Genomic DNA, 11,430 nt, shown 5'->3' with positions numbered 1-11,430 from the left:
CTCAGACGTTAGCTTGGCTGAGAGGGTCAGCTGATGTTAGCCAATAGGACTACTAACTTTTCCACAGCAAAATTACAATTTGCAAGTGTTGCTGTCAGGAAAGATTTTTAGCAAATAGGGCTACTAACTTTTTTACAGCAAAATGACAATTTGTAATTGTTGCTGTCAGGAAAGATTACAAAGCATATGCTCTGTTTAATAATATATAGCTCCCAGCTTCAGAGCTCCAAAGGCCAGCTGCAACTTGCATATATTCTTAACCATTGGTTTATATGGCAGATTAAAACTGCTCTTCAATGCTGAAGTGGAAGGCAGGGAGCCATTTTGTACTTTGTACCACCCAGGGTGGATATAACCTGTGCTACAGCCCTGTGGGGACACAGTCTTTCATGCCCTGTGTCCCCTTGGTACCATATACTAGGGAAGAAGTCAGCCCCTGCTGATTGGGCGTAGCCAATTCAACATACACTTTGTGAAGGGTTAGAACACAGGCACTAAAGTCTGGCTAGCAGGCCTCAGTGCACTCGGAGTCAAAAACCAGCAGCATCAGTTTAAAACTTAAGGGGTGATCATGCAAAAAGTGGCATTTCCTTACAGTGGTATAAGTCTATGATTCTGATTCAAACTTTGTGATGCACCTGGTCATCCGGACAAAACTGCACCTCTGTCTCTCAGGGAGTGGAGTGCCTAAATGACTGATAATTAGTACAGGGGATAGTCATCCAAATGGTAGATATATTAGCCCAGAGCAGCATCCTCCTAAACAAGTGGTGCAGAGACTATTTCAGGGGAGGTAAGCTTCTGACCAGGACCAACTACAGTTGCCTACCCAGTGTTTGCACCCAGCTACTGAATCCCCCGCCCATCCCTAATTTGGATATCCCTTTACGAGGTGTGGAGTCTCGCAGTACTGATTACTTCTTTGACAGACTGGAAAATGTTTCACAGCTTCCTTGCAAGAATTCCAGTGCAAAATAAGTAAGAACCTATCGGATGGTTATTTCCCCGAAAACTAAACAAGCTTATGTAGATCTTCCGCTGAGAACTACTTAAGGTATCCAATTAGTTGCTAAATCACTGAGAAAACACAAAAAAGCAATACACTGCTACATACGTGGTGAAAATGAAAAATAGGGAGGTGGACTTTTAGTTATTAACAGATGGTGCATATGTAAGCAAGCAAAACAGATTCATGTGAGCAAAATCATTTTGTAGACGCTTTGAAGGCATGCCTGCAGCACATTGCAATTCTTTAAACATTTGGAAACAAGGGATATTAGAAGGAGAGTCACTGGATTCACACTGAAACTAGGAACTTTCGATCTCTAGATTCTGCCACAGATGAACAGATCACAATCTAAATTCTTCAGGCTAGAATTTTTATAGATTTCTGTGTGTGATTTTAGATTAAAAGAAAAAAAACTGTATATTTAGGTCCTGTAGAAATGCCCTTGAGATTGCTAACCCTACCAAATAGATTTCACTTAGTTAGCGAAATAGGCAATGGAGAACAGCAATAAGTCAGGAGTACATAGTTCCAAGACGTAGAGGCTTAGGAACTCTGCAAAAGGGTGCAACTGTATACAGAGGTGCTGCAACAAAACATTTTCTGAACACTGCAGGCGCAGGGGATATTCACAAGGTGAGGAATCCACTGGCAGATGTATCCATCAGAAACTGTATGCAGGACCTTGCACGATATTAGAGAGCAGAGGCAAAATACCAAAGAATGCCCAGTGGTGGCACCAACAACCATGGGCATTCGATTGTTTATATCAAAATGTTGTCATGATGCGAAAAGACCTCAGCCTGGATCAAGAATGATCACCTGCTTAGATATCAGATGCAGAATTTTTTTTGATTAGTCCAGATTCAGTTAATACATCCCCATGTAAGAAAAAAATGATAGTTTCTTATAGGGCCTCATGTAGCAGAAATATATACTTCCAGGACACAGACACAATTCTAAGACCAAATTAACCCCCATTTGGGAAACAAACATTTTCGGAAATCTTTCTCAATCACTCTCTAAATCAAAATAAACTTCTAAACTCTACACTTCCCTCTTTGAAGAATAGATGGCATCTGGTCTTCTTATACCGCCTTCACACTATTTCTTCTCAGCGCTACTGTTCTTCTGCAGGCTCTGTAAACTGGAGTGAAAACAGTAATTCTGAAAACAGAACTACTAAAGGGTGCCCGGACACAGCCTGGTCCTGCTCCACTTGAGCACGACTGTAATGAAACTCAATCTCCATGGGGGCACTACCACTGGCATCAATGGGGTGCTTTGGTAGTTGGCTGGCAATGCAAAACCTTTTCCTTTGTATTTTCGGCCTTTGATGCAATTAGGATTTACACCGAAAACTCACATTGCTAAAAGTATTTTTATTGTAGAATGTCATCCGCAACAGTTTCAATTCATCCGCAAAGTAATATGTCAGATCACACACTCAAAGACTATTAAAAAAATGGAACAACTCACTTTCAGACAGTTTCTTCCATGCAGCTACTCCTAAAAAGGTCAAACAAAAGCATAACCACCTATTGAAAAATAGCTTAACTGAATCACCAGTGCTTTATCACGGCATTTCCTTCTGAATCCTGTGTGAAGAGCAGGCTAGCCAGAGGTTGAGAAGCCACGGGAGAGTTTCCCAACCGGAAGGACATATCAGGAGGCCTGAAGTTGCCCTTCGCAACATCACCATGTCCTGGGGTGTTCTGTGCTTTTGTATTCACGAGGTCCTTTAGAGTCTTGTTTGGAACACATCCCTGGCTATAATCTTGGTTGCTGAAGCACCTGGTTGACAGAACGGTATTTCCAATGTTTTTCGAAGAGCATACATCTGAACCTTCACACTCATTAAAAATTCCTTCCAAGGATGGTCTAGTGCCTTCACAACCATAATGCAGCAAGTGTTTGGCTTTGTGAATAGTGTTCTCACCCGGCACACATTTTAACTTTACATTTTCTTTTGATGCCCTCATTTTAACAGGATTGATATTTTCTATATTTGATGAGTTTTTAGATGGTTTCCAATACAGCAGATTTGCTTTGGTTTCTGCACAAATATTTTCTAAAGAATTATTGTGGGGCGTAGTGTCCAGGTTTTCTTTGTTCGTTCTTATTCCAGACGTACCCCATGACACGGAACACTCTCTTCTGTTACTCTGCCGACTACTCCACTGGCCATGCGCAGCCCTATGAGCAAGGACCACATTACCCTCAGAATCTTGGGTGAAGTCTATTTGTGTTTGCGAACCTTCCACACAAGAGGAGCCTTGTGGTGGGAGTGTGGGTGCATGGTTATCTGGGCTGAGAGTCTGCAACAATGGATGTTCGCAGTCTTGGTTGGTTTGCTTGACAAGAATGTCTACATCTAATTTAGGGGACTCAATGTGCGCATCTGGATTCCGTGGCAAACGCCTGTGAGAATTAGGAAGCAGAGTAGGAAATTGTGACTCCGGATCAAACAAGTCCTGTGACTCAGGAATTTGAGAATACACCAAGGACTGCATTTCATTGGACTCTATCTCAATGGGTGAGTCGTTGGAGAGCCTGGTTTGCGGATACTTGGAAGGCAAGTCACGGACAGAACTACCATTGGGGATTCTCTGAATAGCCTCTGTCAGTGGGTCGCATTTTTGTCTCCAGTGAGGTGTTACACTTAATGAGTCATCTACTGGCTGCTGGGTTGAAAAAGATCCCAATGTTCCACGCATCTTATTGGAAGACTCCAGCTCATCTTCTGCTCGCTTTCTTTTGTGACTGACGTTTGCTGAAGCCTGGACGTCTGTCTGGTTAGCAAGCATTTGTGCTGAAAGATATAGAAAGCGAGTTACTCACTGACATTTCTGATGACCCACTTGAATGATATTTGTTAGCCATGTACAGACATTTGATACAGTATAATGGTATTTTCTAACACACTTATCCCTGTCCTCTCCCCCACCCCACACCCATTTACATCTTTACAAGCTCGGTGAAACACAGTGCCTTTTTCAAAGTGGAAAAGAAGCTAGTACACAGGCAACAACAGGAGAAGAGACACTGAAGAGCCACAAAGGACTTTATGCATTACATGATAAACCTTGAGATAAAGCAGGTGCTGGGGCTTAACCGAGGCACAAGCATCTAATGGAATAAAGATTGCGTACAATATGCAAATAAGTAAAGGTTGGATGGTTAAAGGATAGATTAGGTGAGAAATGCTGATGTTACCTTCAGCAGATCCAACTAAGGGCACAGCTATCGAGGGGTGGGGGTATAAGAGGAAACAAATTAATTTAAAGGCGCATGCAAAGGTAAGACTTTAATGAGAACAATTAAGCCAGTAGCAAAAAGATAATTCCCTAAAATAACTCCCATACTTAGCTCAAAATCCCCCTTCAATCGTTACACACTTGACCAGAGCATGCATCTCAGCCAAAAGACCAATTTCACTTGTATTACCTACCCCCTGCCCCCCACACCTGCTCATCTAATAGATGTAAACATAAAACCCTTGGAACCAAGGAGCCTAGCTTATCAGTCAATCGTATTCACAACACTCACTGGAGTTGGAATCGCTATGATTTGTAGAAGAAAGAAAAGTATTTTTCTTTGTGTCCCCTCACTCACCAGGGTTTCCCTACGGTGACATGCTTCATCATTGGGGCCATCCCAGCCCTCTACGGACTGGGGCGTGCTGCGACTTGCGAACTACGTAGAAGCACTTTAAGTGATGGACTATGTGTGGTGCAAAGTTTGTTGTGAAGTGGAGTGGTATTATTTAAGTGGGTTAAAACTACCTACCTAGTGAGCTACAAAGGATTTATTCTTGCTCCAGGGGGGTACATTAAAAACGGGGCACTAGGGATCCTACCGACAATGAGTTAGGTGTGCCTAGCAGTTTCTGTCAACATGTTTTGAGCTTCACCAAGCTCTTCTTCAGGACGACGCATGGACCAGCCCTTTGTTCGCCACTCCTAAACGTGCTCAAGTGAAATATCTATAAAACAAAGATTATTTTAAATGAAAGATTATTTTAAATGCTGCAATAATAAGGCATGCATTAGTACATACGCTAATAATGATTACATAGTATATGTACAGAGACCTAACTTCAGATGCGGTCCGGAGGTTGCAGTATAGGTGACTAAGCCTGGCTATCCAGAGCTCCAAATTGCATCCCGAGCTCCAAATTGGAAGGGATACGAACAACACTCTGTGACTAAGGGGGCCAAGTTAACCCAATGTTTAGAACCTCCAGTGTATAAACATTGTAAGGGACATTGGGGTTGTTGGAAAAACGCATGGACCCACTGTGGGAAATATTGGAACTACTAACCCCAGCATGTCATTCACTGGAGAATGCATAAAAGCGGAAGAATACGTTTGCAGTTCAGCCATGGTTTGACTCTTTGCCCCGCCCTATCATTAAGGTGATGTTCACTAAAACGCGTCCGGGACTAAAAAATGTTTTGAGACTGGATGTGCTGGTTTTTAAATAAAGTTCTGTGAACTCTCTCCCGCAGGAGTGGCGTCCTTCAGCTCTGGGGCAAACTTGGAGGATGTGATAACGCGGTGGCCTCGGCCGCGAATGATTGCACCGCCTGGCTTACTGAACACAGGTCTGCGGGCTGCAATGGAAAGGCAGCCCGGTCGCGGCACGGGAGTGAAATGGATTGAAACTGGACATCGTTTCCCAAGGCCCACTGGAGGGTATTAATATTGTAAAGGACATTGGGTTGTTGGAAAAACATATGGACCCACTGTGGGAAATATATATATATATATACGTAAAGTTTTAGCCTTCGGCGGAAGAAGCCACAGGATTGAAAAATTTTAATCATTTCTTTTGGGAGCAGCTGCAAACAGGAGACGCAGGGAAGACAGTCACCGTCAGTTCGTGTTCAGCCATATATATATATACACATATACACACATCATCATGCAGTGTGATGTACCATCTTGGGTACAGCAAGTGGAGTACATATGCTTTACTCCTGAATTACTATTGCAGGTAAGCACCTCTGGGAGTACCACTGAGGTGTAAGCATATGCCGGAGCCAAAACTGAAAACTTTCATGAAAGATTACTAAAAAAGTCTGCTTACACATGTGAAACTAAAATGAATCTCATGATCTTAACCCCTTCCACGCTCATGACGAGCTGGGCTCGTCATGGCGTAGCCTCCTCGCACGCTGATGACGAGCCCAGCTCGTCATGAACAATGGACTTTCAAAGAATTCAGCACCGGAGGAAAATATCAATAGCAGTGATGGTGCTAACTAGCCTTGAACACACAATCCTAAAACACCAAGTTCTTCATTAAAAGTGGCCCAGGGATTGAGACACATTTCCCCCACCACAAGATGTATAAGTAACTAAGGGTGGGAAATATCTGGCCCATTACAAGTTGAGCCCTGAGGGTCAACTAGGAAATTAGAATTTATGGGGGAGAGGGATCAGTATTTCCAGATACAATTCTACTTCTACTACAAATTCCTCATTCTTCACTCTACCTGTACACCGGCATTTTGGTTGTTTTCAGCAGACAAAATCTCCATGTTAATGTAAAGAGGACCACAGTGTTCCTGTGGATATCTCATTTCCGATGGGCCAGGTAATTACTGTTAGCAGCCCATCAGACTTAAGAAGCTACTCCACAAACTAGCAAAAGATACAGAGAAGATTCCCACTCGGGACCACAGAAAAGGCCTCCTGGTAATGGTCACTCTAACAATGCTCAAAATCATGATGAGACAAGTAGGTGTTTCATGGTCTACTATGATGTGGACAAAGTCCCAAGTTTAAAGTGTAATGTATAGTGGTTGAGAATGTTAGTTTGATGCATGATCAGTGCCTAGAAGTGTTACATTAATGCATTTGTACTTAATGAAAACCCTAGAGAGCCCTCCTTAACCAAAGCGCGCATACTCAAGACTCACTGCATTTACGTTTACTGCATGAATATTTTTTGTTGAAACTTGGAATGTTGACTGGATTTAGCCCCTAGGGTATCAAATTGTGCCCAGGTTTTGGCATCAGGAATGCTTGTTTAGAGGGTTTCACAAGAGTAATAAGTTAACAGATCAGCCTCTACATCTCATCGCCATTCGTATCATCTAAGAAGCAATGTGTTGTCAAACCCCTTAAGTTGGTCCTGACTTTAACAGGTACTGTATTTCACTTTTTCCACTGGGGTCGGGCCTAAAAGGGCCAGCATGTCCAGTGATTCTGGATGAGAAAGATTTAACTAAATAAACGCATCATTTGGTGCCCTCAAGTACAAGCTGCTGGGGACTCGAACATGTATTAACAGATGGTGCAGAATCAGATAGAAGGAACACATCCCCACATTAAATGTCTGCTCCTCAAAAGGTACCTGGGGGTGTAGTTCTGAAAAAAGACGATATGGTAGTCTGTAGTGTGCAGGGCTGTGGGGATCTTGTCTGAGTGAAATTATATTCCATTACTGCACTGGAAGACCGTCTTGGAAACGGGTTACTCAGCTTCAAAGAAGGTCGACAGAGTAAAGCCTGAAATGAAAAAACAAGACCAGAAATAGATCTACGTTACACGATAAACCTCAAAGGCTGGGGAAGCAGCACTGGTTATCTATGAAGTTGTTTGGTCAGGTAATTATGATGCAAACAAGCATAAGTCAAACAAGCATACAAGAGTAACATGTTTGCAACCTGCATGTCTCTAGCACAGGCAAGAAAGACACAGAAGGATGTGCTTCATTGGGTAACCCACCAGTAGTGTGCAATTCTGAGAATTCCCAATGGTTTGTCTTCAAAGTATTCTGGCTCTGCCTACCAACTAGAAATACATGCCATTACTTAGGCGTTTAGAGACCTGCATGGTTACCGTTTAACATCCAGAGCAGTTCAGTGATCTTGACATCCCTGTTGAAAATGTACCTCCTATAAACCAAATTAACCATTGCTCAGTCTGGATCTATTATTTCTTTACCCAAAAGCAGCATAGAACATCACATGATGGAGGTGGTGGGGTTCCTTCTAGCACTACTGGGAACTGGAATGCATAGCTTCTAGGGAGATCAGACGTGCCCATTAACAGCAATGTCGAAGATATGCAACAAGCTAAAACTCCTGGGTCAACCACCATCTACTAAGGACTGATGGGGGGAGTGTTAAGTGCCTACTTTAAATGGAAACTCACACAGACATACTTCGCTGCCAGTCAAGAGGCTCCCAGGAAGCAGTAAGGATTTCACTCTGGCAGTGCCCAATATCCGTAGTGGACATGCACCGCAAAGCGTGCTAGTGACTAAGACCAAAGCTCATGTCTCCACACCTACATGGTGGGAAGACCAAAGGGCACAAAGTCATTTCTAGAGTCATGCAACCATCACCACAAATAAAAGTAGACTTTAAAAATCGTATAACTGTTCAGAAGACTGCCCTGGGTACCGCACTGTAATGGCTGGACAGGAAGTGATGTGGGGATTTTCTTTGGGTCCAAGCTCCTGGAAGACCGACATTTACAATTCTACAGCCACTGCCCAAAGAAACACCCACATTTCAACCTGGCCAGCGATTAAGAATCGCATGAAGTAGCCAGACTAGTGTACAATTTGCTGCAATATGAGTAAAAATCACATAGACATCTGCAGGTCTTGAATTCTAATCCCAGCAAGGCTATCTCAGCCTTCTGTCCGTCATAGGGTAGCAAACAGATGTTCACTTAACTGCCTAACACCGATTATCAACAGCACTAACAAATGGCAGAACTGCTGAATGAAGCACTGCATAAAAAACAAGTTATTAATTCAGATACTTTGGTATAGCAAGCTTTGGTTTCATATTTTGTGCACTGGAATACACACTGATTTTTACCATAGCATGCAAGTGGTACCATGTTGCTTTAAACATAGAGCCATAACTTGGCATCACGTTCCTAAAATTGTATTGGCTGTACAATTGCATTTGGTTTAACGGCTTCCTTCCTGGCGTCCACAGACATCAACAAAGACTGATACAGTAAGTTGGTCAGCACGTAGGCAAAACCACTGGCCGACAACGTAGGAACCCCTACGTTTGAAAACGATCAACTCACTTAAGGTTTCTTGAGCAAAGACTCAGGTCTGAAGTCTATGGTTTCACATTTTTGGAGCATGTAAACCAGAGTGCCCTGGTTGAATTCACCAGAAACAGTGCTTCATTTCAGCCATTGGTTTCTGGTGCTGGGCACCCACACTTAATTGTCAACACCGGCTCCGGTGACAGACAACCACATGGTGGTGCTGCCTGTTTAATTTTGAGATGAGCACAACAAATGTGTTTATTAAGTCAAATTGCATTGAAAATAATACCAGCCTCTCACGTCATTATTATAGCTTTGTGTAGTCTGAAATAGTCAGAATTATCACAGTTGTAAATGTGCGATGGTTAGGTGTTATGTTGGCACAGTCATTGGAAGCGCTGATGCGTGTAGGCTGCAGTGACCTTCTGAGAAAAGCCATGGAACTTACTTTTTGAAAATCGAGCACTGACCAGAAAGTCTACTTTTCAGACTCATACATACAACCAGTGGTTCATTCAGAAAGTGAGCCCTACGGGGACTTGTATGTCACACCAAAACACTCTCTTTCTCTCACAGGTTACGGCCTAGAAAAGAAAGTAAACTGAAAGTACTTTTCAATGAAGGAAGCCTGCTCCCTTCCATAGGTCTTGTCGAGGACCACACTGTCAAGTCACTGGGCTGCTGTGGTGACAAGCAATCGGGGCAACATGATATCACCAGATGTGTCTCTCACATTAACAAAGTACAAGGGAAAAAAACACGTTCATTATGTCTGTTTCGGATTGTTCTCGTTCATTAGGTCTGTTTCAGATTGTGCTTCCGGGCTCTTAGCTGGTGATGACTAACCCTGGGAAAAGCACTATGCGATGCTCGTGTAGTTTGCGAAGTTTGCACAACTCCACACTACGCAAACTGCACGTAGCACAGTGCAAACATGCGTAGAGTAGTGCAGCGGTAATTTTTTGCTTGCTCGCGGTCCTCAACGTCAAGTTGGCGACCGCGAGCAAGCAAAATTACATCCTCGTGAGACTTTTTCCTTGTTCGCAATCAGCAACATCAAGTTGCTGATCGCGAGCATGGAAAATAAACCTCATGGCGAGATTCTCAACGCATGGAGGTCAGGTTTTTCATTGCGAGTAGTCGGGCATGCTCGCGACTAGAAACTACCACTCCGCGTTGAGAAAGCTGCAGCTCGAGTAAATATCTATTCGAGCAGCAGAAAAGTACAGCTCACACTGTGCAAGATGCCGTTTTCAATGATTGCACAGTGCCGGATACTGGTCCGCACTGTGCAGTCATTGAAAACGGCATCTTGCACAGTGCGAACATGCTACTACGCAGTTCGCGTAGTGCTACGCGTAGCTTGCGAAGTGCACTTTGCTTAGCTACGCGTAGCGCTACTTCGTGAACTACGCCCATCCCTAGTGATTACCTGATCGTGGCCCCCGCATGTATGTGGAATCTGTACAGCACAAACCTGGCCAAAGGCAGTTGATTGCTGTACAGGTTGCAGGGAAAGAATACATTAGACTGAGTGATGGAAAAGGTAGCCAAGTTTGGGAGAAGAAGTGTACTGTTACTGCACTGTGATGTCGTTTTCTTCAAAGAAGTCTCTTCAACCTTTTCCTATACTGGAGCAGCATTGGCAATCCTGGTGATTACAGGGATGTTGTTCCAGAGACTATGTATTCAGATGGAAAACGCCTGCTGTCTTGTTTTAGGCCAAGCCTGGGAAGTACATGCGCTGATCCTGGATGCATGCTGTATTAAGGTACAGACCTGAATCTCCGCCCATATTTTTCATTGGCTTGTGTCATAGTCCACTGTAATCTGCGGCTGTTCATTGGTCAAAAGGCTTAGGCTTGAATTACAGCCTCTGAGCACTTTTTTTCTCAAATATCTTTGTCCTGCATGCTGTTGCAAGCAGGACACACGCTCTTCTAACACTTTTTTTTTTAACAACTTTATTTTTCCATTTTATCAAACAAATACAGGGCGGTTGATTACGGTCATAATTTGTTGTTAAAAACAGACCATTCCTAAGAGCGCCAGATTCCCATGACATCTATAATACGTGATTATATACTACAAAGTTTGTAATATCTTTGACATTTACAATTTCACACAAGACTCAACTTGACATTTTGCTATTGCTATCAGAGGTATCATTCTGCTCATTCTCATTTGGTTTAGAAGTTCCCTGCATAATTCTCTCCAGAGCACAAAGTCTTCGGCTAATTTCTCGTCCTTTCTACAGTTTCATATGCAATTCCTCCGCGAGAGACCATTCCCCTACATCCCTTATCCAACTCTCTGATGTCGGGACTCGAGCGCTCATCCAGCATATAACTACCCTTCGTTTGGCCAGTACCAAGGTTAATTGAAGCAATTTA

The 11,430-nt window shown here is 43.2% G+C and overlaps 1 protein-coding gene across 1 annotated transcript in view; it reads right to left on the bottom strand.

Annotated features, from left to right (window-relative positions):
- Positions 1–2,368: 2,368 nt before the first annotated feature.
- Positions 2,369–11,430, bottom strand: part of AUNIP (aurora kinase A and ninein interacting protein) — a 74,616-nt gene continuing 65,554 nt past the window's right edge. Inside the window, exons 2-3 of the mRNA XM_086957662.1 lie at positions 7,371–7,524; positions 2,369–3,818 (exon numbers count right to left, since the gene is read on the bottom strand). Coding sequence (XP_086813788.1) covers positions 2,569–3,818; positions 7,371–7,524 — 1,404 coding nt within the window. The 3' untranslated portion in view covers positions 2,369–2,568. The remainder of the gene's footprint in view (positions 3,819–7,370; positions 7,525–11,430) is intronic.

The sequence above is a fragment of the Lissotriton vulgaris genome, chromosome 2_1 (genome assembly GCF_964263255.1).
Source record: "Lissotriton vulgaris chromosome 2_1, aLisVul1.2, whole genome shotgun sequence".
Taxonomy (NCBI): Eukaryota; Metazoa; Chordata; class Amphibia; order Caudata; family Salamandridae; genus Lissotriton; species Lissotriton vulgaris.
Note: the sequence above shows the minus strand (reverse complement) of the source record. Positions and strands in the feature narration are given on the sequence as shown.